Source organism: Primulina tabacum, chromosome 16 (genome assembly GCF_025594145.1).
Source record: "Primulina tabacum isolate GXHZ01 chromosome 16, ASM2559414v2, whole genome shotgun sequence".
Lineage (NCBI taxonomy): Eukaryota > Viridiplantae > Streptophyta > Magnoliopsida > Lamiales > Gesneriaceae > Primulina > Primulina tabacum.
Genome location: NC_134565.1, coordinates 2816156 through 2835168, shown reverse-complemented (window position 1 = coordinate 2835168; position 19013 = coordinate 2816156). Strand labels below are relative to the sequence as shown.

Sequence of the window (19013 nt, the reverse complement as noted above, 5' to 3'; positions counted from 1 at the left end):
GGATGGTCAATATTTACGTGCATGTATAGGATCCCATTTTTTTTTGAAATTGTATGTGTGGTTAGATCTTACCCTGTTGAAATGAAGTAAATGAGGTAGTGCCGACACAATGTAGGATCACATTAACCTTTTTAATCATTCGTGCTGTTTGGATATTGATATCTACTTATTATAAAGCGTGAATAAATTAAGTTTGGCCAGTTCCCATCCGGTCACAGGTAAGTCTCCTTACAGGTGTCTCTTGCATTACATCACTACCCAGGGCCAAAAAGACGTGTAATGCGCTCTTTCTCCCACCTCACCCTTTCTCTGCCGGTTGCACTTGCTCTCTGTCCTCTTCCTTTTTCATCTTTCCTTTGCTTCTCTCTTTCCCTCATTTCAGAGATCGGCTTCTGAAACCTCCTTTCTCCAGTGCATCGGTTTCGACTCCATTGCGCTTCTTCTCCTGCTCCTCGACGTCACCTATACTATGCGCTTCCTCTACTTCTGCAGATCGGCTGGCTCCTTGCGACTCTTTGCTTGTTCTCTTATCCTCCTTCTCTTGTGTGCCTTTATTTTAGAGTTGTTTCCTCTTTAATCAGTCAGCTCTTTTACCCTTTTTCCATGTCGTTTATTTATGAGTTGCTTCTCTCTTTCCCTCATTTCAGAGATCGGCTTCCGAAAAAGGCTCGGCGACGTGCGTTTTTTGAAACCTCTTTTCTCCAACGCCTACGAATCCACTGCACTTCTTCTCCAGCTCCTTGCCATCACCTCTACCGTGTGCTTCCTCTACTTCTGCAGATCGGTGAGCTCCTTGCGGCTCTTCGGTTCGGTCTCTTCTCCTCCTTCTCTTGTGTGCCTTTCTTTTAGAGTTGTCTCCTCTTTAATAGCCCAGCTCCTTTACCCTTTTCCCATGTCGTTATTTATGAGTAAATTACAATCTGTGCGCATTTATCTACCGTTGACGGGGCAAAAACCATTCATGTGTGCTAAAAAAAAAACAATTATGCTGAAATCATGTTCTTCTTCCTACCAAACTTCAAACCAATATTTTATGTACACTTGCTGCAATGTATGTATGAGTCCATGAAGCCATAACAGAGATGTTAAGCTCCTGTACTACATTGTGGCCCGGCCAAAGTTTGTTAGGAGAGTTAAGACTTCTTATCGCAAGCTCAACACTACCCAAATTTGAATAATACTCCCCTCCGTGTGTATGTATGTCTTCTTCCTTTAGAATCAATCACGGGCACCGTACCACATGCGTAGCTCGTCCAAGGTTTGTTAGGAGAACGTAGGTTAGCAAAAAACTCTAGGCGAAGAGTGGATGGGCAAACACCAACGTTGAGCATAGATGATGCAGAAAATGTTTATGCCGACTCAATGGCACATATAGTAACCCGCCCTGATTTGCTTCCTGGTTTGCCAAACTGTGAATTTTGTGATGCAAAACGTATTTACCTTGAACCACCCACGTTCTGTTGCTCGTCAGGGGAAATAAATCTTTCCCCAATAGAAATACCTTCTGATTTACTTAAGATGTATCTTGGTGATACTGTCGTCGCTAAAGAATTCAGAACCTGTGTACGCAGTTATAACAACATGTTTGCATTTACATCAATGGGTGTACATTGTGACCAAGCTTTAGCAGCCAGGAACGCTAGTATTTACACATTCCGCGTACAAGGTCAGGTTTACCACTTTTTGGACCAATTAATACCATCAAATAATGAACATCCAAAAAATTTACAACTTTATTTCTTTGACACTGAACATGAGACCTTGAATCGAATGTGTATCAGCTCAAAATTTAAGGAATCTGTTGTTGAAAAAATAATTCAATTTTAACATCAAACCCATATGCAGCCTTCTTTCGATCTTTTAGCAGTTTACCTAACCTCGACAAATATAAAATTACTTTGCAAACTGATCCTATCATCGACCAGCGCGTCTTTAACAAACCTACTGTCTCTCAAATTGCTGGGCTCGAATCTAATGAGGATGAGCAATTAACAGGCCAACACATTCAAGTATATCCTCAAGATAGCCAACCTCAAATAATTAAACAATATTTTGCTTGTTACGATCCTATGCTGTATCCTCCTATTTTTGCAAACCGAGAACCTGGTTGGCATCGAAAAATTGAACGATTAGATCACAGACAAAAAATGATTGCCCCTAGGCCACGATGCAGCGGAGAAGCCCTCTACGACATTCAGAATCACATAAATGCAAATTACATTACACATAATGAAATTCAAGTTAACTCCGATTTATAATTACGTTGATTTTCCGTTTGGTGTTTGTGATTCAATCTTTAGCTTTATTTAAACTTAACAGAATTTTACCGCTCATATAGGTTCTTCAAAGGGCACCCACCAGAGGTTAACCATATCATGCCGTGAGTATTACTGTTATAAGTTACAAATACGAGAGAATGACAAGTCTTTCTTATTACATATCGATAGGCTTTTACAACAATATGTGGTTGATATGTACATCAAAATTGAAACTTCACGTTTAGATTTCTTCAGAACTAAGGATATGCAAGGACGTTTGTGAAACGACGTCTACCGTGGTGTAACGTACCGTATTTTGAACTACTTGAAATTTGCGAAAAAATAAAAATTTTCTTAAATATAAAATAAACTTTCAAATTGTGATCATAAATAAACTGTCCAACCAAAAGTATTTGCAATAAGATAGATCACATATAAAGTTTGCTAAAGAAAAATACTTGTTTAAACATCATAAACCAAAACGTAAAATCAGAGTAGTTGAAGCATTGCATAAAAACTTAAAAACATGGGCGGTCCTCGGGTTTAGCCTCCCGCTCAGTCCAAGCCAGCTCACTGGTCCTCACCTCTCGTCTCCTCAAATTCATCCTCACCTGCATCGATCAAGTCTAGTGAGTCTAAAGACTCAACATGTATAAACTGGGTATAACAAGTATTACGTTGTATAACCACATGCAATCTTTAAAATAGAGCGTACATACTTGAAACTTGAACATGCGTATAAAAGCTTGAACTTACATACATAACATAGACGTGCCATAACGTGAAACTTTTCTGAAACATGCTTGCAACATACATACTTGAACATACATGAACTTCATCATTTTGCGTAGAGAGATGTTTCAAAGCAAGTGACCCATACATAAAACGCCTTATCAGACTAAACCACAGTACTGGGCTGACAGGGAAGATCCACTGCCAAATACATGAGATCCCCGTTCATAATTTAACGGATGGATTGGTCCCTGGTCATGCTTTACCGTTTTCCAATCTTGATTTAAACCCGGTCATGCTTTACCGGGGTAGATTGGTCCTTGGTCATACTTTATCGCTTTTCAATTCCATATATAATTTGGTCACAAGACATTTAGCATACCTCAAAAACTTAAAAATATTTTCTTTTGCACGTCGAACATACTTACTTGCGTTGAGGGATTCGTTGAATCTTGCTTGGGCCACTGCTGCACAGCTAACATGAATTCGAATACTTATCTGGTGTAACTTAGACGTAATAACCATGCTTACACCCAAACTCAAGCATTTCCTTAGGACGTTCTAAGCTCCCGGGACTCGACCTTGTTTAATCATCGCACCAAACTAAGACATCGAACCCCAAAGCATTCAATATGATTTTCCCAAAAAGGTAGGACACGGACCCCGTGCACCCATCCGGGTGCGGGTCCGTGTAGACACTGAACTTCCCCTTACAGAAATAGCTAAGGCACGGACCCCGTGTACCCATCCGTCTAAGGGTCCAGTGTACTTAATGGAGTTTGACACCTCGGAAGGAACAAGAGCACGGACCCCGTGTCAGGGTCCGTGTACAGGTCCGGCTGGACACTGAAAAATCGAACCTGAGGGAAAAACTTTACATGATGCTTCTTTCTCCCAACCAAACCAAATGGGCTAAGAATCGACACCTCGAGACCCATCCTAGGACACTCTGGTATTGACTTCAACCCGTACAAACCATCAAAACGTCCCCAACCTCGAGAAGCAACGACGAAACGACACATTTTGAAATTCGACGCCATTTTCTTCCTACGACTTCTATTACCTCCCATGCCATCCCCGACTCGAAACGAACCAACAAATGGTGCCTAAACACATACCATATCAAGTCTAAACGCAGTCGTACCGGCCCGACGATGCCCAACGAATCCTGCAACTCCAAACTTCAAGAATACGTCAATAACATGTTTTTCAGAAAAACGCAGTTTGAGTAGTCCCACAAAAACGATCATAACTCACTCATTTCTTATCCAAATAATTCGAATTTTATATCAAATCGAAGGTATTGAAAAGTTCTACGATTATATGTTGAAAGTTTTTCCAAAAAAAGCGACCGAAAAATCGCTGTATTTAAAAGAACAGTAAATTTCGAGTTTTAGATCCAAAAACGTTTCAAAAATCAATCCAAAAAGTTTTTGCTCAAACTTTGTATCATACATGAATTTTTACGCATAATAAACATTACAACACATAATATGACGAGATCGACGCAGAAAAAACAAAATATAAATGCATTTTGATGATTTGAAATACCGAAACGACGATGTCGAAGCGGGAAGGATGCGGGAGACGATCCGGAACGACCGTGGAACAAGTTTCTTGCAACAAAACCCACGAAAATTTGCTGGAAAACAAAGGGAAAGGAGTGGCTGTTCTTTCTTTTAGAACCCTAGGTTTTCTTGCTCTTAAAAATAAAAAATCTGAATTGTGTGTGAGTCATGTATTAGTGTGTGTAAAAGTGTGTGTGTGCGTGCATTTTTTGTGAAATAATAACGTGTGTGTGTTTTAATTAGGAGAAAATTATTGCTTAATTAACTAATTAAAAATACTAATTAAAAATTAATCCGCACTCACTTTAACAAATCTCTTACTTAAAATAAAATGCACAAAATTTATAACTTGATAAACTTTAAAAGTTTTAAAATTCTAAAACTCACTAAATAAATTAATTAGGTTTTAAAGATGCTAAAAACTTAATAAATCATTTAAAATGCCACATCTTAACTTAAAAAAAAATATCACATTTTTAAAATCGTCATAATCGTCGCCGGTCTCTTTTCCTCGTTCCCGCATCGAATAATCGCCTGAAGCATGAAACTCAAGAAAACATTTAACGTGCATCACATAAACATAAATAATTAAAATAATACAATTTAAATAAATCATGCATCTCTATAATCATTTTAAACTTGAATAAATAATTTAGCAATTAAATAAATGCATGGATTTACGTGTACTGATTTTGGGCTCTACACGTGGCTTACTAGATGGTATCGCATAGGGGAGTGAAATGGGTGTTGACGTTGGGAAACGTATAATATTGCCTTCTTCCTTTATTGGAGTACGAGGGATATGCGTAAGCGGTACATGGACGCTTAACTTTAGTTCAACGTTACGGAAAACCTGATATTTTTTTAACAATGACTTCAAACCCAAACTGGCCTTAGATAAAGGCTTTGTGCTTATCTTATGATGAAATACAAAATAGACCTGATTTGGTTGCTAGGAGTGTTAAGAGTGTTACTTTTTATTGTGAATAGGTAGCGTTGACTCGTCTCACATATAAAGATTAGTGAGACCGTCTCACAAGAGATCTACTCAACTTACAATATGTTTATATGTTTAGAATAATTAGGCTATAATATCCTATTTTCTATTAGTCTTTTAATCTTTTGAAGATTGAAAATCTCCAAAGCATTTATTATAATAATATATCCTCCTAAAATTCAATTATACAAATATTAAAATATATCCAAAAATATTTATTTGCATTATTTGGATGACATCACATCATTTCTTATAATTATGACAGTAAAAATATTTTGCAATACAAAACATATTAATATCTTTAAATTTTATCAAATATATTATCCATTTTTTTCTAAAAATATATTAAAATTTTATTAGAATATATATTCATATAAAAGTATAAAACATAAAAAAATTATAAAATATTTAAAATAAATTTAGTAAAACATCTTTTAAATAAATAAGATATCAATCATATTTTCACTTGTAGCTCATCTAACACCAATATCTGAAGTGAAGAGCGACGTTTGGAGTTAAAATCCAACTATAACAATCCTCGGCGAAGTCAATTTTTTTAAGAGGTGAATAGTAAATTATGAAAATATATAATTTGGTTACTTACGGGGCCACGCTAGCTTTTTTTTTTTTTACTTGTGGTTAATTGTTTTTAACCCAAAGTCTTATAAATTGGACTTTTCTTTCTTCGTAAAGAATGAAGGGAGAAAAAGCCGCATTCTGCATACTAAGGTTTGGTTTTGTTCAAACGAGGAAATGCATGACTTTCCTTATTTTATTGTGTGAAAGGAAACCGCTCATGTTTCCAGAAAAAAAAAATTTATTGGGAAAAATATGTTTTGTACTAAAATATTGCTTTTTCCAAGACAGAATCATATATACCGTAATCAAAATCTCTCGTTTTTCGCTTTTCTGAAATACTAGGTATGGACACCTCAATTCTTGAGGTGTAATACCCAGGCTAATAGTATAACATATGAGTATTTGTGTTTTATTCCAGAGCAACTAATCATGTGTTTATATATGTTTCGTCACACACACATCTATATAAAATAAAATATTTCACTTTTTTAAAGATCGTATTACTATAAAGTAGCTCAACATTTAAAAAATTTACTATTTCCATCCTAGTGCATTTACTTTTCCTAAATTGCAAATAAAATATTTAAGAATGTATTCAAGCAACCAGTGGGTTATGAGTTTTTTTTACTTTATCGACAACTGATCCAGCATATCTTGTGCTGCTCTGGCTAACCCAGCTTAAATATTTATAATATCTCCAGGTAATAAAATCAAACATAAATTGAACTTATGAGGCTTTATTTCAGGTAAATTAAAAAAAAAAGATGATTCAGTCAGCTAACACCAAGAGAGGCCATGTTATTTCTACTACATTCCGTGATGTTGTGTTTGTCATAAGGTAAGAAGCAGATACATTTTATATATATTTTATGTATACAAACCTTTTTAAAATTAATTCCAATGTATATTTCTCAGAGGTTCCTAGGCACATAAATGATTTGGATAACAACATATTTAAGAAGTTATCAACAAAGCAATTTTAGAAGTACACATAATATAAGTACCTTAGTCATTTTTAGCATGCTTTGGGCTTTTCTGTGTTGTATCTCTTTCGAAGTCGAAGCTTCTTTTGGTCGCTGAACTGATTTGATGGTCGGACAGATTTGTTGGAATATGCGCTTCCTGGGTAGGTTGAAGTGCTTGCCTGAGATTCAGGCATGGGTATACTGATCAACAACTCTTTTTGAACATGGGAAGGTAAGTTCTTTTCTTCAGAGCTGCGCGACGTTGACGATGATTCATCTGATGGAAGGCACGCTATGACTGTATTTCGCACAAATATTTTCCCTCATGCTTCATTCCTTGATGTCCTAACTTGGAAAAGGAATTGACAATCTTTGAACTTTTCATTAATGGTGTTGGGACTATGACTCCTCAAGGGCTTCCTCCACACAAACTAACTTTAAAAATAAATGCGCCAATTATTTTGCTAAGGAACATAAACCCAACTGAAGGACTTTGTAATGGTACGCGCCTTCTTTGCAAAGGTTTTAACACAAATATTATGTTTGCTGAAATCTCAGTTGGAATCCATGCAGGCAAGCCTGTTTTTATTCCTCATATAACATTAGAAGCTCCATGTGATGATTTTTCAACTATTCCATTTAAGAGGAAACAATTTCCAGTACGACTATGTTATGCGATGACCATTAACAAAGCACAAGGCCAAACTTTAGATTTCGTTGGTGTCTATTTGAAAGAACCTGTTTTTTCACACGGCCAGCTTTATGTTGCGCTATCCAGAGCAAAAAATTTAAAGCAATTAAAAGTACTTATCAGGCCACCCCTAGCATTGTTCCAAAGCATGGAATACACAAAGAACGTTGTATATAAAGATGTTCTATCGGCTGCAAAGATTATTTAATATAGGTAAACCCTAAGCAAATTATTTCTCTATTTAATATACATTCATTTTTTTTTTTGCATATATAATAGAATTGTGTCCACGTCATTGCCATATTTCATTTATGATTTTTTGATATTTATCCTCTAGCTTAATATTTATATTATTGGAGTTTGCGTTCAAAATAGTCTTTTGTTTACTCACATTACAAAGCCATGCTTTTATTTCAGTCTTTCACTCCATTAAAACACAAGACACATTGCAATTAACTATACATTCCCAACAATTTCTCACATCTTATCAACACTAATTACTTACAAGTATTAGCTTCTTTCCCAAAGTTAACTGTCAGTGTATCAGTATTAATTAATTTTTTTTACCCTCTTCTTTCACTGTTCAGATCTATGGAAAAGAAGTGTACTACACTTGGAAAGCTGGAATTGGAGGCCCAAAGCTTGTTTGTCAAGGTCTTGGTTGCAGAAAAAACGCCAATTCGGTTCTTGAGATGGGGAAGGCAACAACGACTTGTTTTTGTTGATAAAGAGGTAGATTTATTCACTTTTTTTAACGTTGGTTTCACCATTTCGCTTTGTTTTCCTTACATCATTAGTTTGTGCAGATCATTTATGAGCAAGATGTTGACCAGTTAGACAAGTTACTGGAGTTGTACAAAACTTATTATGTGGGGAATGCAAAGATTAGGGAAATAACGGGAAACACCCCAATTCATCAAAACATCAGATGATCTTTAGCCGAAGCACTTACATCAGACGTACAGAGGAACATGAGCGCATACCAATTGACCACATTTACCAGTTTACTCCGTTTGCAGAGCTTCCTGAACTTGCAGATGTGCCAACTAAGCAAATCAGTTGAGTATTTCGACAACCTATTTTACTATTTGTATCTAATATATGATATACTTTCTCTTGCTTTAGTGACAACGTTTTTCCCAGATTTGCTCTGTAGTGTTATACATGTATTACCACCACGGTTTGTTGAAAGAACTAAAAGAAATTTACAAGATTTTGTGATCATCAACGAAGAGTAAACTATTTACTTCCGACCACAGACTTTCATTTTCTGTAATTTATTATCTCTTACTTATGTTAGATGTAAACATACACTTTCACTACGCATACATGCGAAGAGCTTTGATCCTTACATTATGGGAAGAATTTTTGCAAAGTGAGGCACCTTATTGACAAAGAATGTTCACAACATGCCTATAGTTTTAGGGATGCGCCTCTCTGTTAACACTTTCTTACGGTAAAATCATTATTTCATGCTTATCTTTTGCAAAATAAGTAAATGCTATATTATAGTGCATTGCATCTACTTACAAACGCTTTTATTCACAAAAAAATATGTTGTTGTACGTGGTAATCAACAGCCTCAATTTTTATTCTTTCATTCTAAGCTTTCTAAACTTAGCATCAAGCAATCTGTTAAGTCCAGCTGTCTTTTAACTCATTGATGTTCACCCATTTTATTAGATCAAACTTTCCTTGCATCTTCGGCACTCATTTATGCAAAATTCTGCTACTGTTCATAAACATAGTATATTTACCTATAACTATACTACTTTTAACCATAATAACTACGATGAAATTTTCTGATTTATTATTGCTTGCAGCTAACTTCACGTACAACATAATTTACCATATTATAATTTCCAAATTGCATGTATTAGTTTACTAAAATTTTAAAAAACAACATTTCTAGAGTTTTATATTCTTTTCTCCCACAAACCTAGCATTGTCGCAACTTATATTTGATCAACTTACTCTTACTTTATTTAGAATAGCATCAAACTAGAGTAGCTGAAATTTTAGCCAACTTTTTTATTAGGTAAATATTTTTCTACTTATTCATCGTTCTGTAGGATATGAAAGCAAATTCTATTTGTACAACAAAAGGTATCTTTGTTCGAGTTGAGTGTGGTTATATTTTCCTAAAATTCCTACTCTTCATTAATGTATTTTTTCAAGCTTCGCATAATCTTCATATTGTGGACTCTTTGGCGCTCACATACAACCATTTTTCAGGGTAAAAGCTAACAGACAATATGCAGACACTGTTATTTCGCAGAGAATGTACGAGAAAGCATATCAAAACGTGGATCAACCGTTTAATTTCGCAATAATTGCGCTTTTATCCGTATATTCTTTTAAATTTCTTTAAATTCCAAGATTAGGCGCTAATACAAACACATTCCTTAACAGCTTAAATCTTTTTGAGTAAAAGCTGGGCTTAAAATGGCAGATACACAACACTGTTTGTACTTTTTAGCCTGCCCAAGTTGTGCCAAATCTTGTGGAGCTGCTTACGGATACGAATTCACTTGCTTTTACTGCAACAATGCTTTCCCAGGCCCGAAACCATTGTACGTTACCCTTGTACCCTGAAAATCAGAGATGTTGACGCACTTAATACCTATTACTTTTACTACAATTGATCGCTTACTTACGATTTGACTTATTATATCTGTGTAGCTTACGCTTCCAGGCAGAATTATTTGACGGAATTGGAAGCTTGATTGTATATGTGGAACACTAGGAAGCACAAATGTTATTAGGTACGACAGGCGAAGAGCTCGTTGAAGCAGCCCAAGAAGTATATTCATTTGCAAACAGCCCAGTTCAATAAATGGCACATACAATCTTTTACCTTTTGTTTTTCTTATCTAAAACAGGGAAGAGATTTTAGTCCCAACACCATTAATGAAAAGTTCAAAGATTGTCAATTCCTTTTCCAAGTTAGGACATCAAGGAATGAAGCACGAGGGAAAATATTTGTGCGAGATACAGTCATAGCGTGTCTTCCATCAGATGAATCATCGTCAACGTCGCGCAGCTCTGAAGAAAAGAACTTACCTTCCCATGTTCAAAAAGAGTTGTTGACCAGTATACCCATGCCTGAATCTCAGGCAAGCACTTCAACCACCCAGGAAGCGCATATTCCAACAAATCTGTCCGACCATCAAATCAGTCCAGCGACCAAAAGAAGCTTCGACTTCGAAAGAGATACAACACAGAAAATCCCAAAGCATGCTAAAAATGACGTGTACTTCTAAAATTGCTTTGTTGATAATTTCTTAAATATGTTGTTATCCAAATCATTTATGTGCCCAGGAACCTCTGAGACATATACATTGGAATTAATTTTAAAAAGGTTTGTATATATAAAATGTATCTGCTTCTTACCTTATGACAAACACAATCATCACAGAATATAGTAGAAATAACATGGCCTCTCTTGGTGTTAGCTGACTGAATCATCTTTTTTTTTAATTTACCTGACATAAAGCCTCATAAGTTCAATTTATGTTTGATTTTATTACCTGGAGATATTATAAATATTTAAGCTGGGTTGGCCAGAGCAGCACAAGATATGCTGGATCAGTCGTCGATAAAGTAAATAAAACTCATAACCCACTGGTTGCTTGAATACATTCTTAAATATTTTATTTGCAATTTAGGAAAAATAAATGCACTAGGATGGAAATAGTAAATTTTTTAAATGTTGAGCTACTTTATAGTAATACGATCTTTAAAAAAAGTGGAATATTTTATTTTATATAGATGTGTGTGTGACGAAACATATAACTTGTACTAATATTGATCTACAAGAAGTTGTATGGCAGTATCTATTGCATTTCAGGAAAAAAGATGTATCCAGAATATTTGTTTGCTAGCTACCTGAGCCTTTCTCTTGTAGGTTGAACAAAGTTGATTTAAAATAGTTAAACAAATCAGACATGCTCATGTTAGAATTCATTCAGTACTACGAATCATTTACTTCATCTCATTCAAACTCCAGTCTTTTTTAATGTCTCCCTCACCTATATTTAGGAGTCAGCCGGATAAATTAAACCCAGGTAAGTATAGTTTGTCCCAATTTAGATTGTGGATGTTAATCTACCAACAGAAGATGTCTTCAGCTGTTTTTGCACATAATTATTGGGCTGCCAAAACAACCAACATTTTCTTTTCAAATGTGATTAATACTATTAGTTGCTTATGTATTGGATCCGAAAATGTTAACATTCATCTATTAATATGCGAGCATAATGATTAGAATAGAAGGGATAAATATTCTGCATTGTTTTCTTTGTGTTTGATGTTTGCCGTGCAACGAATTGAGGTAATATTATTGGATATTCTCATTCACGCTCTTTACAATTGCTTAAACTCCCATATTTGACAACTCATCATATACTACACGTTAGCTTGTTTTTTTTATGGCATTTGAATTTTTTTCCCAGGCTCGAATCAACAGCTAGCCACATGGGTACAACTATGGTTACAATGATGAGTGAAGAACAGTACATTTTGCACTTTTTTTGTTCCTACTTTTGGTAAACATACCGTAAATTTTATGTAAATTATGCTTTGTTTATGTTACTTTGCAAAATATGGTGTGATATCTACATTTTTTTGTCCTCTGAGGAAAAATTAAAAATGTTCAACAATTTAAAGATATAATACCGGTGCTTTAAATATGCAATCAAAACTTTTAGCCCTTGCATCTATTACACTCAAACACATACAACTTTATTGCATGTAATCTTCACAACCAATTTTGTTTGTAATTTCTTTTACCACATATATACTTACATGCTTAATTCCCACATACATACTTATATGCATCAATTCAATCTTTTCCTTAATTATTTTCACTTTTATAAATTCTTTCTTTTCACTTTTTAGAACATATTAGCAACGTAAAATATCAATCCTTTGAGTATGGATATAAAACAACATAAAAAATTATAGCTTTTAAATTTACTAGCAAGAAGCACGTGCGATTGCATCGCACGTGAATATTAATTATTTAATAAAAATTAAAATTTGTTTTTTTAAAAAATTAATTTGAATCTTTTTTTTATTTATATTGTGTTGGTAGAATAAGATTCACAAAACACGTTTTTAGTAAAACACATTTTTCCTATTTTTAGTTTAGTATAAATAGTTCATTTTCTTCCTTTGAATACAATTTTGGAAGCTCATTTCTCGCTGTAAGCCGAACAATGAAACCTTTCCATTTTCTGTGAAAAGTTCTTATGAGTCTTAACATATTGGTTTAGTCTTTTGTTATATTAAATGAATAAATTAATTAAGAACTTATATATCTTACTTTCAAAATTATTTTTAAATTAAAATTCAAGCAATTGATTTTATGTTATATAATAAATTATAATGAGCATAATATATAGAACGAATTGAACTGAAACAAATTTTGAAAATATATATATCTAAGCACCACGTATAAGTTATAATAACCTAAAAATCAACTAAATTATGGATTTTATAAATACATAAATAATAATTTATATAAGTGAAGAACACTAAGAACAAATAAATATCAATTTAAAATATTTGTGACTAACTCATCAAAATATTATCAAACTAATTAAATAATAATATTGATAACAAAATATAACATATAATATTCAATTTAAATATTATTTAACTTCATACAGAACTTTTTTACCTTTTGCTTTATAATTATATATCATAGATAAATTAATTTTCATATACATTAGTTAATAAATAAATTTTTAAAAGTATATAATTTATATTTTTCATTACGCTATCAATTACAATTATATATATATATATATATATATATATATATATATATATATATATTATGTATTTTTATGTGTTTAGTGATTGTATATTGTTGGGATCAGAAAAGAATTTAGATGGGGTGAATAAACTCTTTTAAAAATATATGCTATTAAAATTTGTCTTCAATCTTTTTAGGCGGTTGAAAGATTTTCTCAAACGGTTAGAATATGAACCACATGAAAAGTGTGGAAGACGATTCAATATTTCTAATGATATTTTCAACCGGTTGACAATTTAAACAACAAGATATAATTTGAAATGTAAAAACTTGTGAAAAGTACAGATACAGGAATTTTATGGATGTTTGAAGAAAAACGCTCATACCCTCTTCTTCCTCTGTAGGAAGGATTCTACTAAAACACTTGTCTGATATATATATTTTTTAAAAAATTGTTACTAAAATATTTTAATTTTTTATTATAGCTAACTCTCTTAATTTTTCTATCAGATTCATATTTTATGATATTATTAGTATATTAACATTCATGATTATTGATATAAATTATACTAAATAATTTATTAAATTATTTACTTTCAATTCTTAATTAAAAAATTATAAATATATTATTATTAAATTTCATGTTACTATATACTTATCATGTTATTGTACTATTGCATATATAATTATTTTTTTCTTAGTATTTTCTTGTGATACTATGATTTATTATTTAATTAGAAATTACACTAAAATATAATTACAAAATTGCATTAAAATCATGAAATAACATGTAGAAAAAAAATTAAAAGAATAAAATATTTAAAGTTAGTATAAAGATGAAATAGTAGAAAATTTACAATGAAAAACGTTGTTATTCTTTTTACAGTTTATGAGTATAATAGTTAAATATATATTCTTTTAATTTTTTAATGATTTTTTAAAATTAAAAAATATATTCTTTTAATATTTTTTCTAAGAATTATGTAGCAAGAAAATGTTATTTCTATAATGTATTTTTATTATCAAATATCAATTCAATTTTTATATAACATTATTTTCAAAGTTTCTTTTGTTGAAATTTTCTATTAAAAAATAAAAAAAAAAACACTATTATGATCTTCATGTATTTAATGATTGTGTAGAAAATTTTTCATGCAATTAATCTAACAACACACAATTTATGAGAATAGTAGAAAATTTACAATGAAAAACTTTGTTATTCTTTTTACACTTTTATAAGTATAATAGTTAAATATATATTCTTTTAATATTTTTAATAAGAAAATATATTTTTATTAAAAAAATCTATTCTTTTAATATTTTTGTGTAAGAATTATGTATGAAGAAAATATTATTTCTCTAATGTATTTTTAATTATCGAATATCTATTCAATTTTTATGTAATATTATTTTCAAAATTTCTTATTTTACAATTTTCTATTAAAGATTTTTTAAATTGCAAAATTATGATAACTGATTTTAGAAGTGAAACTAAGAAAAGATTTAGACTGATTTTGGTTCTACTGTTCTTGAGAACCATAGTCAGGTTTATCTTTAGACATTTAATGTCTAAATATTAATCAATCTTAGTAGATACTTTAAATATCACCAAATTTTTGTGTAATGAATTTATAAATTTGTTGTATGTATAATCTTTTTTAAAAATGCTACTAAAATCTTTACTTTTCTTACTATAGTCAAACTCTCCAAATTTTCTAAGAGCGGCATATTTTATGAGATTATTAACATATTGACATTCATAATTATTGATATAAATTCCTCTAATAAAGTTATTAAACTATTTACTTTCAATTCTTTGTTTAAAAATCCATAAAATATGTTAGTATTACACTTCACATTATCATATTATTTTATATTTATCATGTTATTCTACTATTGGACATATAGTTAAATTTTTTTATATTCTTGTAATACTATAATTTATTTATTATTTAATTAGAAATTGCACTAAAATATAATTACAAAATTATAATAAAAGCATTAAAAAAATGTACAGAGAAAATTAAAAGAATAAAACATTTAAATGTAGTATAAAGATCAATTATTTGATAAATTTAATATAGGAGTTACATTTTATTATTGAAATAGTATAAATTACTACAATCAATGTATGTTGTAATGACAATTTATTAACATTTCTTACAATTTTACATATATATCCTTATATGATTTTTTGAATTCATATTAATAAAGAAGACATTTGTGTCTTTTCACAATTGGAAAACAAATTAGTGATCCACACTTTTATAGGTATATAGATATTATTAGATAAGGCCTAAACAAATATAAACATATGATTAGTTGCTCTGGAAAAAAACAAATACTCATATGTTATACTGGTAACCTAGTATGACACCTCAAGAATTGAGGTGTCCATACCTAATTATACTAAAATTAATAAATCTATACAATAAGAAAAAATTGTTAAAATGGGCATTTGCCCGAGAGAGTTTTAAAAAAGGATACAAATTTAATACATCATGTTTTCCTGTATTAAGACCATAAAAAAATTATATTTTTCTGATTTTAAAATCTTGATTAAGCCTCGGTTGTTCGGGTAATTTTCATCCTTTTCATCAAATTAAATTAACTTAGTAAGAAAAATTCGAGTTTAATCCATTTATCCCATTTATGTATCATGTCTAATGGAGATACATTAATATTCTCCTAGTTTAAGTATTTCGTATTGAAAGAAAAGATCATCTATTGTTATAAATAATATTTATATTTATACCAATTAGTGTTTTAAAATTCGGCCTAAACGCCACCTAGACGCTATGTGTCAACTGAACATATCGAAAAAATGCTAGTCGATCAGTCCAGACGAACTAGGCACCTGAAAAATTACTTTTTTTATAAGTCATAAACCAAAGTTCAATAAAAAAAATATGATTTGTTGACTAATCCTAGCACACCAAATTTCATCGTATTAAGTTGATAATGTGGAATCCGTGTAACGACGTCTAGATTAAGCGGCCTAAGCGCTAGACACAGTCTAAGCACCAATCTGACGTCCGACTAGTGCCAAACGAATTTTAAAACCTTTATTGTCCAAAAATAACACATTACATCGCGATTTTAGATAAGTTATATAACTAACTCATTTGTAGAAAATATAACAAGCGTTTAATATTATTGAAGTGATACTTTTTCTATAATAGAAATATGAAAATCTTGTTCAAAAAATATATATACACACATATGAAAATCCTTGTACATCAAGGTACAAACCTTGATCATGGCTTCTCGCAATAGAGCGGCATGTGTACTTGTCGTGCATGACATTTGGTTCTATTTATGTGCGCAGTTTCTTCCTCCCGTTCCAAGGAAACGGCTTCCAATCTGGAAAAAGCCCTAACAAGCCGACCGACCCTACATTTTCTCAGTAAGTTCGCTCCATCTACTGTCTTATTTACAGTCTTTGATGCGCATGTGCAGTATAATAATTCGTTTTTCATGATTTAATTCATCGCTTTACAGAGATCTGACATTGAATCGCGAAACCCTGTGCGTTTTTTTTCCATCGTTCTGGTTTTATTGTTTGTGTTTTTACATGGATTTTCCGGGTTCCATTTTGTCTGCATTGTGGTGTTTCTATGGTTATGTGCGTGTTTCGTTGTTGGGGTTTTAATAGGATGTGGAAAGCTAGAATTATGAACAGAATTCTATGATGCAATGTGATAGTTGCGGAGCTGTAGATGGTAATAAAATTATGGCCAGCTGTGATGAACATGCGGTTGTTGTACTGAAATTAGGAATTTTATTTTTTTTTTTGGCATTAGATGGATGGAAATGGTCAGACAAATTTGAGGAATTGGGGGTTTCTCGAGCAGCAGGCTAACTCGCTTAAGAGCCATCTGGGGCTTCAGCTAATGTCTTCTGTGGTTGAAAAGCCCATTTACGGTGGCGGTGTTCATGATAATCACTACAATCCCTTACAATTTTCGGTCATGCCTTCCACCAATGGTGGGCCTTTCCATCACCATCGAGTTGGTGGGGTTCCTGAGACATACATCCCGATGGACTATTGGATGAACAAAAATAGGGACAAGTATCTTAATCTTTTACCAGGGAATCATCACAATGGCTGTTATCAACCAAGTTATGGGGTTTCAACTGAGTCATCTTTGGCAATGACTCATTCCATTCAACTGCCTCAGCAAATGCATATATCAAAAAATGAAAATGTGATACCTCGGATGGAAGAGGCTTGCGAGGAAATGGATAATGGTATTGGTATTGGTTTTGACACCCCAAAATCTCCACCAAAAGAAAAGAAACCGAGGATCAGAGCTCCTAGGGTCCCAAAAGATGAGTCTGCCCCAGTGGTCCATCGTGTGAGGGCTCCCAAGAAACGTGCTGAGGTTGTGATCAATGGAATCAACATGGATATCTCGGATATCCCTATACCGATTTGCTCATGCACCGGGAACGCACAGCAGTGTTACAGGTGGGGTTCTGGCGGGTGGCAGTCCGCATGTTGTACTATGAGCTTGTCAATATATCCTCTGCCTATGAGCACAAAGAGACGGGGTGCCAGGATAGCAGGACGGAAGATGAGTATTGGAGCTTTTAAGAAGGTTTTAGAGAAACTTGCATCAGTAGGTTATGATTTTTCGGACCCGATTGATTTGAGGAATTACTGGGCTAGGCATGGTACAAATAAGTACGTGACAATTCGATAAATTTTTGGAGATGAAGTGAAGTGGCTGAATACAATCTCTTTTCCTATTGTAGATAACAGATGGCATGGCCAAAACAGAGGCTCCTCAGCTAGTTTCTAATTGATAAATTTCCAGAAGTGAGTTACCCTTTTCATAAAAAAATTTTGCCTTTTGGAGCACCTTGAACTAGTTGTTCTTTGGCTGTTGACATTTTGTAGTTTAAGGAACATTAACTTTGTCTTAGATACTGGGGATGAGGATGGTTACTTAAGAATTATTTTAATGCAGTTTGGCTGCTCTTTATTTTAATATAATATTTATGCATCGATTCTTGATTTTTTTTCCTGCAATAGAAATATAATGATTATTTTTTAACGATCATGACTCAGTTACTAGATTCACAGTACTAGATTCAGAATTTAATGAATACATGACTAACGATGGTTATATTGGCTATTGAATCTAAATATTTCTAAATGCTGTTGGCCTTTTAAAGTACAGGAAATATTCGTTTACTATTCTGGAACCAAATAGTTAGAGAGGTTATGGAGTTCCTTTAGGCTTCAGGAGGGGAATGTTTTGGATAATGTTCTCTATATTTAGAAGGGTTTGAAGCGATGCTCAATATTTAATTGAGAAAATCTAATTTTGTGCAAGCCCGAAAATTAGGGAAAGGGGCTGAGATGGAATTGGGGCTGATGAATGGATCTTGGAGTATGAAATTTGTGATATTCTAACTATCACATAACATCGTGATTTCTTTCTTTTCTCCTTCTG

General features: G+C 32.6%; 1 protein-coding gene and 2 long non-coding RNA genes across 6 annotated transcripts; all 3 read left to right on the top strand.

Moving 5' to 3' along the window:
- Positions 1–134: 134 nt before the first annotated feature.
- LOC142529769 (uncharacterized) lies at positions 135–10121 on the top strand. Of its 4 annotated transcripts, XR_012815961.1 has the most exons (7): positions 135–496; positions 648–784; positions 6881–7600; positions 7673–8003; positions 8378–8522; positions 8597–8848; positions 10026–10121. It is a non-coding gene; the product is annotated as an uncharacterized LOC142529769 (long non-coding RNA). The 4 variants fall into 4 exon arrangements; XR_012815959.1 differs by having other exon boundaries at positions 6881–8003; XR_012815960.1 differs by having other exon boundaries at positions 648–806; positions 6881–8003.
- A 2-nt stretch (positions 10122–10123) lies between these two features.
- Positions 10124–12486, top strand: LOC142529768 (uncharacterized). Its single transcript, XR_012815958.1, has 3 exons — positions 10124–10363; positions 10473–10593; positions 10673–12486. It is a non-coding gene; the product is annotated as an uncharacterized LOC142529768 (long non-coding RNA).
- Positions 12487–16790: 4304 nt separating this feature from the next.
- Positions 16791–18572, top strand: LOC142529170 (protein BASIC PENTACYSTEINE2-like). Its single transcript, XM_075634619.1, has 2 exons — positions 16791–16957; positions 17355–18572. Exon 2 carries the CDS (start codon positions 17355–17357, stop codon positions 18255–18257), a length of 903 nt encoding a protein of 300 aa, XP_075490734.1. The 5' UTR covers positions 16791–16957; the 3' UTR covers positions 18258–18572.
- The last annotated feature ends 441 nt before the right edge of the window (positions 18573–19013 follow it).